This window comes from Engraulis encrasicolus, chromosome 17 (genome assembly GCF_034702125.1).
Source record: "Engraulis encrasicolus isolate BLACKSEA-1 chromosome 17, IST_EnEncr_1.0, whole genome shotgun sequence".
NCBI lineage: Eukaryota > Metazoa > Chordata > Actinopteri > Clupeiformes > Engraulidae > Engraulis > Engraulis encrasicolus.
In genome coordinates this window covers 22,884,597-22,906,111 of record NC_085873.1, presented here as the reverse complement: position 1 = coordinate 22,906,111, position 21,515 = coordinate 22,884,597, and the positions used below count along the sequence as shown (strand labels likewise).

Sequence of the window (21,515 nt, the reverse complement as noted above, 5' to 3'; positions counted from 1 at the left end):
ATATATTAAAAACAATGCTGATAGGTCATAGGCGGAACCAATGTGATGTGGTCTACTGTACACGGAAGTCTGAAGAGATGCACAGAGAAGCAAAACAATTTGGCACTGATGTGTCAGACCACCCATGTCAGTCAGGTATTCACGGTAGTCTTCGCTAGTTAATTAGTCTCTTTTTTATTTTTGCAGTTATGTAGTCATAGTATGTACTCGGATCCAACGATCAAGAGCAGACTGACGACAATGAAATGCCTGCCAGCTGACAGGCGACCACATCGAGGTAGCTAGTGGTCGTTAGCTTAACAAAGCATAGCTGACTTGACAGCGTTAGCTAGCATCGTTTTGTATTTCGATGTAGTGCCAATTCCTGGTAGTCACATGTAGTTAAACGGTGTAGTCTTTCCGTTCATCGCTAAGTATACTTTCTTCTTAGGCAAAACAGCGAAGACGCCAACGCGTGGAAGCATGCCAGCTGTATTCGTCTTTTCAGGCAGGGGGTAGCTGGCTAAATCGATTAGCAGGACATTGGCAAGGGACCATATCCTCATTTGGATGGGGTGTTGGCTGTATTTCGCAAAACCCTTTTCTCTCGCTTGGAGCATTTGAGCGACAGCGGTGTCAACATGCCTGGAATGGTAGTGTTTGGACGGCGATGGGGTATCGCCAGCGACGACCTCGTCTTTCCAGGAGCATTTGAATTGTTCATCAGAGGGATATGGTAAGCCAGCCTATGGCCCGCACTGTTGATATGACAGTGACAGACGAGATAGTAAACAAATCAGCTTGTCGCGTTTTTTTCTATATCCAAAACAAAACCATTCTATTGTCTGAATAGCCTGAATAGCGGTCAATCAATGCGAATTATTCAACCCATATGTGTTTGTTATTTCAGTTGGATTGGCACGGTGATTCTGTACAGCATTCACAAGGGCCACTTCGACTGCGCTGGCGGGTCAGTGCTCCACAGTTACCTCGTGGTGCTGCTGGTGCTCCTGGCTGTCATCATCCTGTCACTATGCGCCATTGTTTATGTCAGTGGACAGGGTGAGTAGTACTTGGCTTGCTGTGTCCTTACTGCAATCTAGATAAGATGCTTTTATTCATTATCACAATGTCTGCAGACCATACTGTCTATCAAAGACAAAGTGCTGTATATTTTTGTTGACAGAATTGAATTTAGACTGAAAATGGTCTTCTTTATCTTGTGGCGAAGTCATATGGTCCAAATGTGTCAAATGTGTAGTAACTACAGTATCCAACCTAATGCCAAGGCTTTGGAAGCTTTTTTCTCAGTTTCAATGTAGGCATAGTTACTGCACTTTGCCTTAGTAGGACAGCCTGGATGTGTGCCGTTCATTATCTAACTGTTGAATCAAGTCTTTTCTTTTGTTTCTTCAGACATATTACGTTTTATCCTTTACATGTCACTTAAAGGGTAACACTTTTACATGTCTGAAGCAAAAGTGGTACTTGCTGTGCCTAAGCTGCAATTTACACTTTTTTATTCATAATCATAATGTCTGCGAACCATAGATGTATGTAGTTCAATTATGTCTAACTGTTGAATCAAGTCTTAGGATTTTCTTTTGTTTCTTAAGACATGTAAACGTTTTATTTTTACATGTCGGGTAAAGGATAACACCTTTACATGTCTGAAACAAAAGAAAAAACCCAAGACGTGGTCTGGGACCCAATATTGCTAACTTTGATATGGTATCCATTGTCCTGTCTCACAAGGCACTATCATGAACCCTGGTCCTCGGCGCTCCATGCCAGCGCTGGTGTATTTCCGGGCTCTCCTGTACGTTCCAGAGTTGGTCTGGGCCTGTTTGGGAGCAATCTGGGTCAACGACGATAGCAGGGGATGTGACCCCGCGGCCGTAGGGGCAGTCATCGGCACTGTTATCTCCAGGTGAGTGGTCTCTGGTTTTCCGAGTGAGGAGTCGGCACACTTAACTATTTTTTATTATTTTATTATTTTATGGCTGGATCCAAATGCAAATGCAATTTCGTTGTGTGCAGTGTGCAGTGTTCACTTGTGCTGTGGAGTGCTGTGTCACAATGACAATGGGAGTTGGAGTTTCCCAATGGAGCTTTCACTTTTCACTTTCACCATAGTAACAAGCCGCTCTATCGCAGACTAATGCTACATTTATCAAGTTTGGATTATCCTGTTTCAATGTTCTTGTCTTGTCAACAATGCTGTATCGTGTCTCAGCCCTACGAGTGGAAACAGAAGACCCCACACTCACGTTCCTTATTGATGTTTTATTTTGAACGTTGCATTTCGCAAGTCACGGTTGCAAGTGGCACTGAATTCAGTAGCACGCTGGTAGTTCAGCAATGAAACTAATACTGTGTTGTGTGTGTTACTGTGTTGTAAGTTAGGTCTTTCTTTAGTTTCCTGCTGTTCTCCCCTGAGCTTGAACTTCTTCCTCCCCCCTCCACCCCCTTTCCGTTGCACTCAGTGACTGGACCTCTTTATTTAAAAGTATTTACCGGTATAAATTATGTACGTACATCTACTGTTACTACTACTTGTAGTAGTACTACTAAAATGAATAGGCAGCCTATGATTACACCTTTTTGGCTTGTTGTCTTCTACTGAGACGTTGCTCAGCAGCAGCAGTCACCCTTTTTGAGTCGTCCTGCTCTTTACTGAGACGTTGCTCAGCAGCAGTAGCAGCAGTCGCCCTTCTACCGAAACACTTTTCCTCCGATTATCTTCTTCACGGTGGTGGAAGTCCTGGTAGTATACAACCCTCTTGGTAGTCAGCGCCATTTGGCTACATTGGATTAGATCAGATTAGATTAAATGAGATTAGATTAGATTCTTTATTCTGGCCCGAACCCCCCTCTGCCTCATCACCCGCTTGTGTTCGGACCCTATAATAATGATAGTAATAATTGAGTTTCAATGCAAAATGGTGTATATCTATACTGGAAATTGGGAAAATTACATTTTTGTATTGGGCATTCCATTACATTGCATTGCAAAATACATTTTATATAGGTTTAAAAATTATGTTCTCAATAAATATTTGAATGGCAAGAATTCACACAAGGATGGTAGGACTTCTGAAAAGTCATTTCCAATAATAAAATGCAAAAGTCAAAGAGGGTGGGATAGTGCATCACTTTGCAATGAAAGTCTTCAATTATAATTAATTTTGTCTTTTTCATCCAGTGACTCTTTAGCAGTAGTAACTAATATGCAATCTACATTTCTCTTTCTCCTCTGTGCAGCTGGGTTATAATTTTCTTCACAGTGGTCGGTGTGCTGTTAGTATTCAACCCGTTTGGGTAGTCAGCAGCACTATGCAGCAGCAGCAGAAACGTTAATTCACACTCAGTGTGGCGGAATGGCAGCAAGACGACTGAGGTCTTTCTGCTTAATTTCGGCCGGTGTGTTCTACTCGGCCTTTCACACCGACAGTGTCGGCATGCGCGGCCAGTCCTGTTCAAAATCCCCCCACAATCAAAGCTAGTTCGCTACTTTGCCATTCATTTGAATGGGACACCGCTGTCCGCTGCCGTCCAAAATCCGCTCCAGTTCTATTTTCCAAATGCAGCGCGAGCGGAGACGGCTCCCGCGCCGCCACTGTCCGACTACCGCCAGTTGGTGTGGAAGGACCGATCTGTTTCCATGTATTTTCGCCACCACCAGTAAAAATCTATTCCGTCCCGCCCCTCTTCCCCGCTCTGGTGTGAATTAGGCCTAAGACTTTCTCTTTTCCTCTTTTTCTTCCATGCAGCTGGGTGATCATCTTCTTCACGGTGGTGGGTGTGCTGGTGGTATTCGACCCGTTAGGTATTCAGCAGCACTATGCACCAGCAGCAGCAGCTGAAACGTTATTCCTTAAGGCTTAATTCTCTTGTCCTGTTTTTCTTCCATGCAGCTGGGTGATCATCTTCTTCACGGTGGTGGGAGTGCTGGTGGTGTTCGACCCGCTGGGTAGTCAGCGCCGCTCGGTTCTGGCCCAGCAGCAGCAGCAGCAACCTCTTGGCTTGCGCGACCTGGAGAGCAGTGAGTCGGCCCAGTTCCTGTCGACGGCGCGGTCTCTGGCGGTGCGCGTGTGGGAGAGCCGTCTGCGCCTGCTCTGCTGCTGCCTCCCGCAGGACGACAACCACCGGGCGGCCTTCAGCGGCATCGCACAGCTGTTCACCGGATTCTTCTCGGTACGTATGTCAATCAACTCCGACTCGGACTCTCTCTCTCTCTCTCTCTGTGTCTCTCTCTGTGTCTCTCTCTCTCTATCACTCTCTCTCTCAGCTCTTCAGCTGATTCTTCTCGGTACACATGTCAGTCAGCTCGGACTCTCTCTCTCTCTCTCTCTGTCTTTATCCCTCTCTCTCTCTCTCTCTCTGTCTTTATCCCCCTCTCTCTCTCTCTCTCTGTCTTTATCCCTCTCTCTCTCTCTCTCTGTCTTTATCCCTCTCTCTCTTTCAGCTCTTCACCTGATTCTTCTCGGTATGTCAGTCAACTCAGACTCTCTCTCTCGCTCTCTCGCTCTCTCTCTCTCTCTCTCTCTCTCAGCTCTTTACCGTATCCTTCTTGGTATGTCAGTCAGCTCGGACTCTCTCTCTTTCTTGATGCGCTCTTGATACATTGCAAAGACTTGCTGTAGTGTCTCGGTCAAAGATCCACCAGTTTCACACACACAAAGAATTTCTCTTCTTTTGAACTCTGACACGTTACCGATAATGTTGTGTGCATTGCCAAATTTTATGCAAAACTGTGCCCTTGCCCTGGTAATTGAAACTTCACGCTTCACCTTACTGGTGCAAAGATTGGCCAACAGGCTAGTCCATGTGAGCCATAAAACTTCCCACACTAAAATGACAGTAATTTCAGTTTCATTGTCTAACCCCTGTACTTTATATGATATATCTGGTCTGATCTCAAGGATACAGACCTGGTACCCACTGACATTGCTGTGTGTAATGTATATGTATATGTACGTATAATATATGTATGTATACATATACTGTATGTGTACTGTATATATTTATTATGTATGTCATCTCTGCAGGATACAGACTTGGTGCCCAGTGACATCGCTGTGGATAATGTAATGTAATGTAATGTAATGTAATGTAATGTAATGTGTGTTGTGTCTGCAGGATACTGACCTGGTGCCCAGTGACATCGCTGCTGGTCTGGCTCTGCTGCATCAGGAGCAGGACAAGATGGAGCAGTGCAGAGACCCAGACGACGTAATGGCACACAGCCCCTCCTCTCCCATAGTGAGTAGAGAACCCATACCCTTCTCTCCTATAATGAGTAGAGAACCTATACCCTCTTCTCCCATAGTGAGTAGAGAACCTATAGCCTCCTGTCCTATAGTGAGAAGATATCATATCCCCTCCTCTCCCATAGTGAGGAGAGATCATATACCCTCCTGGCACACAGCCCCTCCTCCCCCATAGTGAGTAGAGATCTTATACCCTCATCTCCTATAGTGAGTAGAGATCTTATACCCTCATCTCCTATAATGAGTAGAGAACATATACCCTCTTCTCCCATAGTGAGTAGAGAACCTATTTCCTCCTGGCACACAGCCCCTCATCGCCTATAGTGAGGAGAGATCATATACCCTTCTCTCCTATAGTGAGTAGAGAACCTATACCCTTCTGGCACACAGCCCCTCATTGCCTATAGTAAGTACAGATCATACACCATCCTCTCCCATAGTGAGTTGGGATCACATCCTCTCCTCTCACACAATGAGTCTGTTTACATCCCATTTTGACCCATTAGGATAAGGGAATAGGATCACAGCCCCTCCTCTCCTCCTCAATAGTGGCTAGCGTTGATAGCCCCTCATCTCCCATAGTGAGTATTGAGTCTAGTGTTCATATCCCCTCTTCCCCATCAGGGAATTGGATCACATTTCTACTCTCTAGTAGTGAGTGAGTGCATTAACCCATTGACGCCTAAGGCGCCTGCAGAAAATGCTGCTGAATGCCTGAGCCCTTTTTAAGAAAAGCTGCCCTCAGCCTATAAAAACCTAAATATCTCAGCTTCTGAAGCACATACAAATATGCACTAAGTTGAATTCAAATGCTAAGACCCTCATCTTTCTTTAGAATGTGTTCATTAATCTCAAACAAACCGAGATTTTTAATAAAATTGTCTCAAACTCATGAGACTGAACGTTGCGTAATGCAGCTCCAGGCGCCAGGGCCAATGTTGCACAACGCAACATCAGGCATCAATGGGTTTATCAAGTTTGACAGCTTGAATAAATGAGGTTGCAGTCTTGTCTGCGATGTGGTTTTAAAATGACAAGAGTGTTCCTTCTGCCTTTGAATTAACGTGTTTGTTTGCACAATGGGCACTAACTGAAGTCCTTGAAGGTGAATTAGGCAGCATTAGTTGGTCCAGTATGCTCTGAAAGTCACAGGAGTGGGTGTGACTAATAACCGAATGAATAAACATAACGGCAGTACCATGTACATACACGTATGTCCCTTTTAGACATTTCTTTGTCCCCTCACAAGAGGAAAGAAAGTCACTTTGGGTAGATGACGATCAGATCCCTGTTGCTATTTGTAATGCCCGTGTTTGTGTTTGTTTGTGTTTGTGTGCGTGATGGGCACTGTTTCCAGGCAGCGCAGCTGGTGCTGTTGCGGTAAGGGCCAAAAAGGCATTCTTAACATAGGGATTAGATTACGTGTCATTTCGGAGATCACAAACCCGATTAAGCAAGCCCCTGAGAAGGCCATAGCCCCTCTCTCTAACTCTGCTGAGTCTTTCTGGCATCCAAGAATTATGTTTGGTTTCCCTGTCAAAGTCAAAGACGGATTTGGACACAGGCCCCTGGGCCAAACAACAAGAAAGGGCCCCCCTCCATGGGGCCCTGGGCCAGACAACAAGAAAGCTCTCCCCACTTCAACGGCCCCTGAGCCAGACAACGAGGAAGGGCCCCCTCCATGGAATTGCGAGATTTCAAAAAATGTGGGGGTTTAGCGAAGAGCCTTTGTTGTTGGGGATTTCTCCCCTGAGAAAGTTAAAATCAGGTTGTTAAAAGTATAATTTCAATACAATATGTGGACATAAATTTAAAGTGTTTTTTGTAGTAGTAGTAGTAGTTGTTCAGAGGCTTGAGCATCAGGGCTACCCTGGTTCTTGGGCCCCTGGGCCTGGGCCCGGTAGGCCCATGCAGTAATACGGTAAAAGTCACTCAGTGTTACCTTACCTCTACATTGCCTGGAAGCAATATGTTCTGGGTGGCATAATGTTTGGGCAATACCAGGAGCAACAATATGGTGTCTGTAATAGCTCTCTAACCGTCACTACTGTAAAAGAAGCGACAACCGTTATTGCTGTCGAAACATGTCAGGAAAAAGGTTTCAACTTTATTGTCCCCAAAATGTGCCTCAAGACAACATAAGCAAGCACATATAGACAACAACAGCAGATACCACAGGACAGGCATGAAGTGCATCTGTGAATCTGTGTTGGGCAATACAAGGGGAAAAGGAAACTAGTTGGTATCCTTTCAGTGTTGACTGCAAACTAAATGTGTTTCTTTCTGTGCATTTTGTACACACAAGCCTTTTAGACAGTCTTGGTGAAATCCAGTAGCAACAAGCTCATTCCAAAGGCAGGTGTGGACTATGACCAAAACATGTTGGAATGTCATTGATAAGATACACACACTATTGTGGACAAAATACATATTGGCTAACCACTGGCACTCAATGTTTTTTTTAAGACCCGGACCAGTAGGAGCACACAACTAATATAAGCTCTGAATGTATTGATTTTGATGTAGGTGTCTACAGCAGAAGTGAAAAATGAAGAAAAGAAGTGAAGAAGGGTGCAGACCTCTGTCAAGGACGCTGTTTGATAGAACATTTGACTATGCCATAATTTTTTGTCCAAGTCTTTCTGCCTTGTTTTTGTGTAAAATGTCAAAATACGCCCTATCCCTCAATGGTGAAGAATCCTTTTTAAAAATCCTGGATCCGGATCGTGATCTATCTCTCGCTCACAAAATGCTATGACTTTTGCAGTGTCATTTGTTCACTTTAAGACTTAATTTCTCTTACTGCGACCTAGTTCGCTAAAGGGGAAAAAGGCACTCTGAGCAATGTGTTGGAAGCCATCTAAACAAACAGTGTAATGATGTAATGAAACTCAAGTAGACATTTGTGAGTTTGCTACTATTGGTGGCTTAAACCACTGCCCTCCCACCTCCTGCTTGCAGTAAGCACAAACCAATCAGAGCCCTGCATGCAACCTGACCACCAATGGGGTCCTCAACCCAACTGAACATGCTGAAAATCTCCCGACGGAGACCCACGAGCACTAACATCCCCCAACTCCCCCAAACGCACCGAGACACACCAAGCCAATTCTGTTCCAACTGTCCCCAACGCCCGACAATACCTAACTCCATCTCCAACTCCCATTGTCATTGTGACACAGCACTCCATAGCACACAAGTATTCACTGCACACTGCACACAACAAATTTGCATTTATGCCTCATCCGTGCAAGGGGGCAGCCCCCAATGGCGCCCCACTAACTGTCAGTCTGGTGTGGAGAGCCCTTGATGCAGTGTAATGTAAAACATTGTAATGAAGTGTAATGTACTCTTATGTACTATCATTTGTTTTCTACAGAGAGAAGATCTTGAGATTGAGCTGGAGCGTGCTACCCACTGCATGCAGTTTGCTGTGGCTGCGTACGGGTGGCCCATGTACATCTACTCACACCCCCTCACCGGCCTCTGTAAACTCAGCGGCGACTGGTGAGTACGCCGGCAACTCTGGGGTGCATTTCTCGAAACCGTAGTTGCTAACTTTGTTAGCTACTTTGTTGTTTTCAAGGCAATTTTCCATTGGCAACTACCCAAGTTGCTAACTGGCTAACAACTATGCTTTCTAGAAATGCACCCCTGCTCGCTTATCAACGTTTATATGCAGTTCACTATCCTGAATATGAGGCTTGTGATCTCGGTAATGAACAAATTTGGGATAAGGTGTTTATATGAGTACAGAGTATTACACTATATCCTAGTCTACATTCTTCGCCGTTTTTGAATTCTCTTCAAATGCGTGTGACCTGGATACCGGCAACAACATTATATGGCAAGCCTCGGTATGCGGGTATGTTTCCATGTGTCAATATCCTGATTTCTTTCAGAATACTCCACATACTGTAGCATATCTCGATATCTCAAAATCCCAAATAAGGGCTTATCCGGGATACTGAAGTCGGGAAAAGGTGTTTATATGTTCAAACCCAAATTTGGGATACTGTAATATAAGTCGCTTTGGATAAAAGTGTAATGTAGAATCTTGTAATATTTTGTGCTGAAATGTAATGTCATGTAATGTAATGTCAGCTACAGTAACAAGTGTAATGTCGTGTAATGTAATGTAATATATCATGCAATGTAATGTCAGCTAATAAGTAAGGGTTAACGTTCGGCGAGAAGGTCGCTACCGTGGAATAGCAGCACGACAGAGAGAATCTTTAGACCCCGACGCGGAGCGGAGAGAGGTTCTCTCTGAAGTGCTGCTATTCCACAAAGCGACCGACTCGCCGAAAGTTAACCCGCTTATTATATGGATATACTTAAATGATTCACACATGGCGGGGACATTTCTTTAGGCCTATTTAATGTGAAGTCTAGGCTATTATAGTTTTAAATGTCAAAAGATTGTTGCTGCGCAAAACAAAACAGTGCCGTTGTGGAACACCGCTAACAGCTAGGTAGCCAGGACAACAGATGTTGTCTATCACAGCAGCTGATTAGAGTCTTGTTGAAAAGTCGCTTTAGCAGTGAAAAGTCTTGTTGCCATTGACAGCGGTCTGTTATAGACCAACCCGTCCGTTATCGTAAAATAACAGACGTGCGAACGTTGGGGAGCCCCGTTGAAATGAATGGAGCATTCGACAGATGACGTCACAACCATATAATAAGTGCGTGTAATGTAATGTAATGTAATGTAATGTGTTTCAGCTGCCGTAGTCGCAGTGCCCAGTATGACATTGTGGGAGGAGACCACCTGGGATGTCACTTCACCTCCATCTTACAGACCACAGGCCTTCAATACAGGGACTTTATACACATCAGCCTTCATAACCAGGTGACACACACACACACACACACACACATACACACACACAGGCCTGCAGCACAGATACTTTCTACATATCAGCCTTCATAACCAGGTGATGCGCACACACACACACACACACAGTTTTTTTGTTGGGTTTTTTTTGTATTTTTTGGGGCCTTCCGGCCTTTATTATTACAGGACAGTGGAGGACAGACAGTAAATGATTGGGAGAGAGAGATGGGGGGAGGTCTGGGAAATGACCACGGTCGGACTCGAACCGGGGTCCCGTCGGGCATGCATGCCAGAATGTGGGGGGCGTAACGCGCTGCGCCACAGCGCCCCCGACACAGACACACATGCATACGTCATACAAATGCACAAGCACACAGATGCTCTCTCTCTCTCTCTCTCTCTCTCTCTCTCTCTCTCTCTCTCTCTCTCTCTCTCTCTCTCTCTCTATCTCTCTCACACGCACGCACGTGTGACATGTACGTATATAAACAAACATACACATAAGAGAATAGAAAATTAACAATGCCGGTGTCCTGTCCTGTCAGCAGTATCAGGGAAGCCCTGAGCCCTCACTGACCTCAGCATAACAGCAGAGGTCGTTTCCATAACAACAGAGGTCGTTGCCGTAACAACAGAGCCTGTGTCCACGGCTTTGAAATATGATTGTATTTAGATTTTTTGTGAAGAAGCTACTGTTTTTATTTATCCTCTTCTTTAGTGAGCGTGTGTGTGTGTGTGCCTGTGTGTGTGTGCGCCTGTGTGTGTGTGTGTGTGTTTTTTTTTTTAATTAACCATAATGCCTTCTTCTCTTCTCCAGATCTACGAGATCCCTTTCTTTGTGGCTCTGGATCACAAAAAGGAATCGATCCTGGTGGCCATTAGGGGAACCCTCTCGCTGAAGGTATCACTGGATCACTTTCTCCTTCACAATATATCAGTGGTGGCTGACTTAGTCCTATTCTCATTCTGCACATGGGCAGCTATGGCTGATATGGAAGGCCGTGGCCTAATATGGACAGCCATGACTCAGCTGCCTCTTTTTGCTTTACGATTGAGCTGTGTCGTGCCTATTTGAAAAGTAAAAGGTGTCGGCCGAGTCGCACTGTGTCGAGCTGTAGGCCTACCAGAAAACCGGCAGTGGAAAAAATGCATAAGTGTCTCATCTGCCAGGGAGTCCTGGTCAAAAAATGGCAGCCAACAAAAAGTTCCAAATGCAGACAACACATTGACACATAATAAGGAAACTAAACTTCACATAAAGCATGAATGCATGATAAGGAAAATAAGCTTGCATAAAACAACAATACCCCTAGTATCACCTGTTACTGTATGCCCTGTACAATGTCAATGTTTTTCGTTTAGAGATTTGCAGTTTCATGTGGTGATTCATTGTCGTGTTTCTGTGTGTAATGTCTGTGTTTCAGGACGTGTTGACGGATCTGTCAGCGGAGTGTGAGAACCTGCCTATACAAGGGGTATCAGGGGCCAGCTATGCACACAAGGTCTGCTGTGGCTTACTGCATCACTTTTTAGAAAACATCTATTCATACTTACAGTACGTAGTGTCTAAATGTAACAAAAAGGGGGCACATGCAAGGGTTGATTCGAAAACTGTATATTACATCCAAAAAATAACAAANAAGTATAAAGACAGTGTGAAGTAGGATGACTGGATGACTGGAGCACTCAGCAACAATTTAGAAGTTTTTTTTTATTTTGGTGCACAAAGTGACTGACGTTTGGAAGGCGCAGAAGTGCTCCAAGAAGCTCTTCATATGTATTTTTTCAATATTTTTTGGGGGGGGCTTTCACCTTTATTATTAGGATAGTACAGTGAAGATGGCAACAGGAAACTAGCGGGAGAGAGAGACGGGGAAGGGTCGGCATAGGACCTGGGCCAGAATCGAACCCTGGTCAGCCGCGTAGCAGACAAGTGCCCTACCGTTAGCGTCACGGTAGGGTCAGCTCTTGATATTGACATGTTTTATGTATCTGATTCTGCAGGGCATCTCCCAGGCTGCCCAGTACATCTACAAGAGGCTCGAGAACGACGGCATTCTGAGACAAGCCTTCTCCATCGCTCCAGTAAGACCACTCGTCATTATATTTATTTATAATTATTTCCTCCGACAAGGAGGACATGTGATCGAGTTTCTATGTTGGTTTGTTCATTCGCTGCCGTGTGGGTGGCCTTCCACCAGGGGCCACCAAGGAGGTTGTGCTCGTTTGTGTGAGCTTAGTTTGCTGGTGTTCGTGGTGCGTGTGTGTTTCTGTCCACCAGAGGGCGGAGGTGCATGTACTCTCTGGGCACATACAGTTGAGGACGATATTATTAGCCTCCCTCCTGAAATTAGACATTTCTCTTGATTTCTCAGTGAGAATGACCATTATGAACCGTTTCTGTTATTCTGGAAACAAATACACTGATGGAGATAATGTCCAATGAGTTGAATTTGCATTTTTCTATAGTTACAATGAGTTTAAACAAAAAAGGGCAAAAATGACAAGGACAAAATGATTAGCCCCCTGATCATTAATAGTCAATATGACGCCATTTATGAACCAAAACTGACAACAGGCACTTTGATCAGTTGTTACCTAGGTTGGCACATGCCCCACTAGGGATTTTGGCCCATTTCTTCACTGAAAAGTGTTCTAGCTGGTCCAAATTGCATGGATGCTGAGCATAGACATTTGCCACAGACTCTTAGTGGGATTGAGGACTGGACTAATGGTCATTCCAGTATCATGGTTTTAGTGTCCTTGAAGAACCTCTGAACTAATTTTAAATGTTTACTTTGGGTTACAATGTTGTTGGAGGACCCAGCAATCCAGATCCAGACCCAGACTCCCTGTGTCTGAGGCTGAATAACAGTCTAAAAACTTGATGCCCCCACCACTATGTGTAACTGTGGAAACTGCTTAGTCTCATTAGACCAAAGAAGCATTGGACACCTGCCTAGATGATTGTTATTGACCTGGCCTCACCTGGAGTTTTTATTTCAAGAAAGACAGCTGTTAGGGCTTGTCATCGTATTGGGCTTTGGGGCCATCATCACAGAAGAACCCTTTTACTAAAGGCGGTGCATATCAGAGTGTTATTTAGCTTTGCCTATGAACATTTGAAAGTCAAAAATGAAAAGTCTCTGCTTTCATCTGATGAGATTCAATTGCACCTGCTTTGATGCATGAATTCTGCTTCTGTCAGGTGAAGAAAGGGATAGTCCTTAAAACTTTATAACATGGTTTCCACAATTAAACATGGTGGTGGAAGCATCATTCTGTGGCAGCCTCAGCCACAGGAAACCTTGTTTGGGTGTACGGCACCATAAAAACAGAAGATTATGATAGAATGTGGAAGGTGACCATGCAAAATCTTCACTGGATCTTTCAATAAGATAATAACCCAAAACTTTCATCCAAAATTGTTCAAATGTTCTTCAAGGTTACTAAAACCATGATCATGTTGTGGTTCAGATCTCAATCCTTTAGATAGTCTTTGAGGAGTGCTGAAAAAGAATGTCCATCCTCAACATCCATGCAATTTGGACCAGGTTAACTATTTGCAATGAAAAAATGGGCCAAACTCCCTGGTAGGTAGTTAACAACTAATCAAAGTGCCTGATGTCAGTTTTGGTTCATAAATGGCACTCCTATTGACTATTAATGATAAGGGGGCTAATAATTTTGTCCTTGCCATTTTTACCCTTTTTTGTTTAAACTCATTGTGAAAATGGAAAAATCCAAATTCAACTCATTGGACATTATCTCCATCAGTGTATTTGTTTCCAGAATAACAGAAACGGTTCATAATGGTCATTCTCACTGAGAAATCAAGAGCGATGTCTAATTTCAGGCGGGGGGCTAATAATATCGTCCTCAACTGTATCTAGTTGTGTTTTAATTATATCCAATGTAATTGCATGTATACTCGTACTTTGTTTTTTATTTGTAGGACATATCAAAAATACAGTCCTAGGATGTCCCTTCATGTTTATAATCTCTGATTTAATTTGGCTTGGACTGTTATGATTAGATTGTATACTTTGAATTGATATCATTTTGTTAGTGCTGTTGCCCATTCACAACAATTTTGTTTTTCTCGGTAAACTGTTATTTTGCCACCATAATTGATTGTGTGTGTGTGTGTGTGTACGCACTGTCTGTATTGTGTGTGTGTGTGACGTCTCTCTCTCTCTCTCCGTGCTGTAGGAGTATAACCTGGTCATCACTGGCCACAGTCTGGGTGGGGGTGCTGCTGCCATCCTGGCCGTGTTATTGAGGAGTCATTATCCCACGCTACAGTGCTACGCATTCTCACCACCACCACTCATGAGGTAACTTGATGCAGATGCACATAGAAAGTGTGTGTGTGTGTGTGTGTGTGTGTGTGTGTGTGTGATGGCTGCTATCTTGGTCGTGCTGCTCACGAGTCACTTTGTACATTACATTACACTTAGCTGATGCTTTTATCCAAAGCGACTTACAGTTATTATTTACAGGGTATTGGTTACAGTCCCTGGAGCAATGTGAGGTTAGGTGCCTTGCTCAAGGGCACTCTAGCCATGGTTGCAAGTGTAGGGAGAGGTCAGGGTGGGATTCGAACCTGCAACCCTGTGATCTACAGTACAACCAGAGAGAGTAGATAAGAGAGAGGTTCCATTGGCCCATTGTTTCCGGGTTCTATTATTGCAAGGGGGAGAGGGGAGAAATCCCCCTTTAGGCAGACCTAGGCAGACCTAAGGACTGTTCTATTCAATGCTAGGAGTATTATGACACGGCCCTTTAGGCAGACCGGAACCTGGTCATGTTAGGTGCCCATAGCAACCTATTACATTGGCATATCTCTATACTTAAAGAATCTCTGGTACAACTCTCTAACCATTACACCGCGGTTGCCCCCCTGATGCAGAGAGGACTATTTACAGCTCATCAGAATCTCATAAACACTCTGATATTATTTTTTTTGTCCTATGGATTTTTGCTGTCTCTGTCTGATGTGTGTTATTTTGATGCTCAGGTTTGAATGAAATTATGCAAAATCGTGTTTTTCTACATTATTTAATCTCTAATGTCATATTGTGATATTGTGCTGATAATTTTGAAATTCATTTGTTGTTATTTTTGTTGTTTTCAGCAAAGCTCTTACTGACTACTCCAAGGAGTTTGTGGTGTCTGTGGTGTTGGGAAAGGACCTTGTACCCAGGTAAGCCAAGTGCTGTGTGTGACTGTGCCGCCCCCTAACTGTCAGCTGGCAAGAACCATGGACAACTATCTACCTATCCAGATATAGCTGTGATATTGTGCTAATTAAATATGTGTTGTGGTTGTGGTTGTGGTTGTTGTTGTTGTGGTTGTTGTGGTGGTTGTTGTTGTCGTCCTGTCATCTCAGTCCTCACCTCTGTGTTCCTGTGTCCCGCTCCGCAGGTTAAGTTTACCCAACATGGAGGACCTGAAGAAGAGGATACTGAAAATGGTCTCAAATTGTAACAAACCCAAGGTAATGAATAATAAATATAATAAATAATGAATATAAACATTTATATATAGTAATAAGCCCAAGGTAAAGACATGTATAGGGCTGTGTATCGCAGCCATGTTCCGGAATCGATTCGATTTCGATTCTTAGGGCTTTGAATCGATTGATCACGATTCGATTCGATTCGATTCATTCCGAATCGATTCAATCCGTTCCCTTCTTGGTGCCAGGATTTCCCCCAAAAGATGCTGTTACCTCTTTTTTTATATACAAATGTCAAAGGGCTGAAGCTTGACAGTGTTAACAGATTGCTAATTTGTAATAAGTAGGCCTAGGCCTAATTGACTAATACCTACTGGGTATTTTCCATAGACCTAAATTAAACAAAAAGAACAAAGAGAAAAAGAACCAAAAAATCGATTTTGTGCCCTGTGAATCGATTATATGAATTTCGATTCGATCGATTATCGATTAACTCGATTACTTTACCCAGCCCTACACATGTACTGCTGGGAAATTAATGTTTGCTTGTTGAAGCGTACTTTCTGTATTTACGTTGTTTTAAATCAAGGAATACATGGAAACAAAGTAGGCTTTAAATACTACATTCCATTGTGACACGTATTCCGTTAATATTAAATACAGTCAATTCTATTTGTATTTTATTCTATTTTCTATGTTCCCTCACAGTACCGCATCTTGTTGCATGGCTGCTGGTACGAGGTGTTCGGTGGGGAGCCGGATGACTTCGACACGGAGCTGGAGAACAGGGAAGAGGAGCTGAGTGCTCCCTTGCTGGGGGAGGAGAGCCTGTTGGTGCGTAGCTCAGCATCGTACCAGAGCCTGGCCTCCGACGAGTCGCCCACACACACCACCACCACACACCTGCCCCTCTACCTGCCTGGCAGAGTCATGCACGTCACCGAAGATGGACCTTCACGCAGGTGAGTTGGGAAAGGGCTACACACACATACACACATGTGCGCGCACACGCCCGCGCACACGCCCACACTCACACACACACACATACATACGCCCTTGTAGCTGCCTGGCAGAGTCATGCATGTAACTGAAGATGGACCTTCAACTTCAAGAGGAAGTTGGAGGAACTTTGCTTAACTCGACTGACATGTAACTCCTCTCATGGTTCATGGTTTATCTCTCTCTCTCTCTCTCTCTCTCTCTCTCTCTCTCTCTCTGTCTCCATCCCTCTCACGTTTTTCTCTCACCCTCTCTCTCTCCTTCTCTCCCTCACTTTCTCTCTCTCCTTCTCTCCCTCACTTTCTCTCTCTCTCCCTCCCTCCCTTCTCTCTCTCTCTTCCTCTCTCCCCCATCTCTCCTTCTGTATCTCTCTCTCCTGCTTTCTCTCTGTCTCTCCTTCCTCCCCCCTCTCCCTCCCCCCTCTCTCTCTTTTCCCCCACCTCTCTCTCTCCCACTCTTCCTCTCTCTCTCTCCCTCTCTTTCTCTCTCTCCCCCCCTCCCTCTCTCTCTCTCTTTTGCTTTTTCTCTCTCTCTCTCCTTCCTTCTCTCCCCCCTATCTCCCACTTGCTCTCTCCCTCCCCCCTCTCTCTCTTCCCTCCACCTCTCTCTCACTCTCGCTCTTTCCTTCTCTCACCCTTCTCTCTCCTTCTTTCCCTCTCTCTCCCTCTCCCCTCTACAGGTCCTGTTGGTCTAATGTGCGCTACCGTGCCGAGTGGTCCAATGAGATGGTGTTAATAATCACAAACTCTCTCTCTCCCTCTCTCTTTCTCTCTCTCTCCTCTCTCTCTCCTGCCCCCCTCCCTCCCTCTCTTTGTGCTACAGGTCCTGTTGGTCTAATGTGCGCTACCGTGCCGAGTGGTCCAGTGAGATGGCGTTCCGCAGCGTGCTCATCTCCCCCCGCATGCTGGCGGACCACATGCCCGACGTGGTACTGCGGGCGCTGCAGAGCCTGGGCCAGGACCGCATCACGCTGCTCTGCCCCTCCTCCATGAGCAATAGCCACCTCAACGTCATCTGAGGCACACACACATGCTTATACATAGACAGATACACACACACACACACACACACACACACACACACACACACACACACACACACACACACACACAGGCCAGGACCGCATCACGCTGCTCTGTCCCTCCTACATGAGCAATAGCCACTGCAAGATCACACACACATGCTTATGCATAGACAGATACACACACACACACATGCACACACTTATACATAGACACACGCACGCGCACACATACACACGCACACACATACGCACACACATACACACGCCCGATGGGGGATCCAGGGAAACCTGTCTCCATGAAGAGCACCTTAATGACATGGAGCAGACACAGTACATCAAACAAATGCAATTACAAACACATACTGATACAAACACATACCAAGACAAACACATGCATACCGATACAAACACATACTAAGACGAGCAGATGCATACAAATAGAGACAAACGCATACTTGCCGCACGAATGCACCGCCCGCGACGAGATTCAAGTGACAGAGATTCGCTGCTGTGCAGCAAGAGCGATGCTAGCGATGGAAGCGACCAGAGTATGTCCGTTAAAAGGCGGCTGTCGCTGAGCCACATCATAGCTAATGTGCATAACATTGCCAGGAGTGCAACTACAAGCTTGAGTTGAGCAAATCGACTCTAGTCTCCTGAATCGCTTTTGTCGTGCGACTCAATACAAAGTCAATTACTTCCGTCGCTCGCCTCGCTCAGGTCGCGGCCGGTGTATTTGTGCGGTAAGAATAATAAACACATATCAATACCAACACATACAAACGCATAACACTACATACACATACCCATACAAACAAGTACTGTACGTACCAATACCGATACCAACACATACAGATACAAACACATACTAATCCAGATGTCTGTCCACATGTTGATCTATGCCCTTCAAAGTCTGGGCGAGGACCATGCCAGCCAGCTTTGCTCTACTACTACACACACACACACACACACACTACACGCACACACACAAACACACACACACACACACACACACACACACACACACACACACACACACACACACACACACACACACTACACGCACACACACACACACACACACACCCAATGCACCCCACCCTTTCCTCAACGCCACTTTGCCAAATCGCCTGCCTCTGAATTGGAACTCAACAATTGGGAGTTGACATTCAACAGCAACAGGACATGTTGGGCGAAAAAAAAAAAAACTGTACAATGCTGTATCTTACTTTTATCTTTGTTGTTTTTGTTTTGTTTTTCCATATGTGTCTTGTCTTGTCTTGTCTTGTCGCATAATTATTTATTAATTTATTATTCTCCATCCCGTGTTGAAGGGATCTCAGCAGCCTCTTGACCTGTCTTGTGTACCTAAATGTGGACAGGAGTTGTACATTACAAAGAACTTAACCTGTAGCCATTTGGCCTCCCACAAGTTAAATGTTATTGTACATATTATCTATATCATCACTTATTTTGATGTTTTTGATGTTTTTCTTTTTAATGGCCAACAACGTAGAAGAGAGCCACATTGTGAAGCTGATGGAATGAACGATGAATGAATGCTCTATTTCAGGGGTCAACCAGTGGTCCATGGCCCACTAGTGGTCTGTGGCAATATTGCTGGTGGTCAGAAATATACAGCACCAGAAAAAAGAAGACATCACTTCAAAATGATCATTTTTCAGATTTTTCTGTCGATAGGTAAGTGTTTGGGTAAAACGAACATTTCTGAAGTGCTCTTAAGTTAAAACATTACTATTATGTTGTTTGAAACTGAATGGATTTCACCTGGTTTTCTTTGCCTTTTTGAGGTCTGAAAACATTGCACATTTTGTGTTATTTTGACCATTTGTCTTTTTCTGCAAATAAAAGCTGTAAATGTCAATATTTTCATTCGAAAGAGGAAATGTCAGTAGTTTATAGAACGAAACAACAATGTTCATTTTATTCAAACACATGCCTATAATAAGTAGTGACATTAGAATGTAAACCTATCATTTCGAAATGGTTTCTTTTTTTTCCGTGGCTGTATATATGGATACTCAATCTGCACGGTGGCTCATGGGCCAGAACCAGTAGGAAACCCCTGTTATATTGGGTTGGAAACCCCTGCTCTATTTGGTTCCAGCCTCTTCAGTTTTGATGATGTTTTTTGCTCTTCTTAGAACCCATGTGATTAGTGCCCATGTGATCAGTGCCTATGCATCGCCACCAGAAGCAGAAACGGGTCACCAGAAATCACATGGGGTGCATTCCAATATGCACACTCCCGTCCTCCACTTGTACTTGTGGCCTCGCCCCGCCTCCTGGCCCCTCCTCCGTGGAGAAAACAATAAAGTTTCCCAGCTGTCAGCCTAGCCACAACAACTTTTGGGGGATTGTTTTTCATTCATTATCCCAATTGCAAATGAGAAAATGACATTAGAATTGTGATTTTGCAAGATATTGAATACATTTTGTCGTCAGTGACATCATCATGAGGTCACAAGCAGGCAAGTGGGCAAGGGAGGAGGGAAGTCCACAGATTGGAATCCAACCCTGGTGATCTGATCTGAACAACGAACAAGGCTGTGTCAATTAGCTTTTTTTCCCCTTCTTTTTTTTGTCTTGTTTCTTTTTTTCTTCTGCAGTCAAAATGAGTGCAGCAGGAACTGTTCTGTTGCATGATGTGGAAGCCTTTTACTAAAGCATGAATACATTTAGTGCTTTCAGGAGCAGGGAGGGAAGGGGAGGTGGGGTGCTTAACTTAAAGGTGGTGGTGCAGACAGAGTAAGTAATGCAATTATTCTTTCCCCATAAAGCAGTGCATGACATCACGTTGGGGACTGGAGACCCAAGATTCTATAGCCTCTCAGCTGAGGGGGGAGGAGTCCCTTATGTGACATCATCACCAAATAACGTTTAAGTAAATAAATAAACCTCAAACACCATTTCAGAGATTTTTGCAATTGTATACAATACATATCTTGAGTGCTAATTATCAATGGCGGTTAACCTGCTGCACCACTACCTTTATGCCACCTTGCCATGTGTGTCTCCGCTCATCCTTCATATTGCAGCATAAAGAAGTAATTGTGTCCATAATGTTGGGATTTTATTTTCAGTAAACCATTAAATGCACTGTGAATAATGACAGTCTGGTAAATATTCCTGTGTGTGTGTGTGTGTGTGTGTGTGTGTGTGTGTGTGTGTGTGTGTGTGTGTGTGTGTGTGTGTGTGTGTGTGTGTGTGTTATGCACTATGCTTTGCTTTGCATTGCATTTAAATGATTACTCCAGCCAATTTCAACATGCAGTTGAAATGCTCACACTTCGCTGGACTTGTCAGTACCTGAGGTTTTTTTTTTTCTTTCTTCAGCCTTTTTCCGAGATCCTGGTCATTGTAATGGGGGCAGGTGTTTGTTTACATTTCAAAAAAACAAATATCCAAAAGGTTATCCAACATCTGCAGACAAATAGCAAACAGCGATACCTTTTGGGAAAATATTTTGAGTAGGCCTATGTTAAGATCTTTTTAATGTAAACAAAAGCTGCCCCCATTAGAATAGCTCATATCTCTGATAGGGCTGAGCCAAAAAATGCAGCATCACTGGGTACTGACAAGTCAAGGGTAGCGTGAGCAATACAACAATATATTCCTCCTTTAATGTCAGTGTACAAACTTGTCACCATCTGCTGTCAGCTTTTGGTTTTGCTTGTTTTGCTCTTAAAGTGGTTGCAGGGCTTCAGTGATGTGAAGTCTCTCATACTTTATATTAACATATATCCATTAGAGTAATCGTAGTAGTGGCACAAATCCAATCTTTATTAATAATTCAATCTTTAGCAAGAAAGTCATGAGATTCAATAGCTTCATTTTTCATGTTCCGCCTACCTGTGACAACACATTTTGAACACACATGTGTTCTCTTATTAGTGTCAGTATCTCACTGAAATGTAATAT

General features: G+C 44.1%; 1 protein-coding gene across 1 annotated transcript; it reads left to right on the top strand.

Moving 5' to 3' along the window:
• Positions 1-88: 88 nt before the first annotated feature.
• daglb (diacylglycerol lipase, beta) lies at positions 89-17,624 on the top strand. The gene is made up of 15 exons (XM_063221227.1): positions 89-715; positions 890-1,041; positions 1,735-1,909; positions 3,897-4,176; positions 5,122-5,244; positions 8,632-8,759; positions 9,978-10,104; positions 10,907-10,990; positions 11,514-11,591; positions 12,094-12,174; positions 14,302-14,426; positions 15,227-15,295; positions 15,517-15,589; positions 16,259-16,512; positions 17,372-17,624. The coding sequence occupies exons 1-15, from the start codon at positions 621-623 to the stop codon at positions 17,565-17,567; spliced, it is 2,040 nt and encodes a 679-aa protein (XP_063077297.1). The 5' UTR covers positions 89-620; the 3' UTR covers positions 17,568-17,624.
• The last annotated feature ends 3,891 nt before the right edge of the window (positions 17,625-21,515 follow it).

Coding starts and splice junctions, on each gene's coding strand:
- daglb (XM_063221227.1), top strand. CDS start 621: ATGCCTGGAATGGTAGTGTTTGGACGGCGATGGGGTATCGCCAGCGAC. Junction 4,177..5,121: donor TGTTCACCGGATTCTTCTCG/GTACGTATGTCA, acceptor TTGTGTCTGCAG/GATACTGACCTGGTGCCCAG. Junction 16,513..17,371: donor GAAGATGGACCTTCACGCAG/GTGAGTTGGGAA, acceptor TTTGTGCTACAG/GTCCTGTTGGTCTAATGTGC.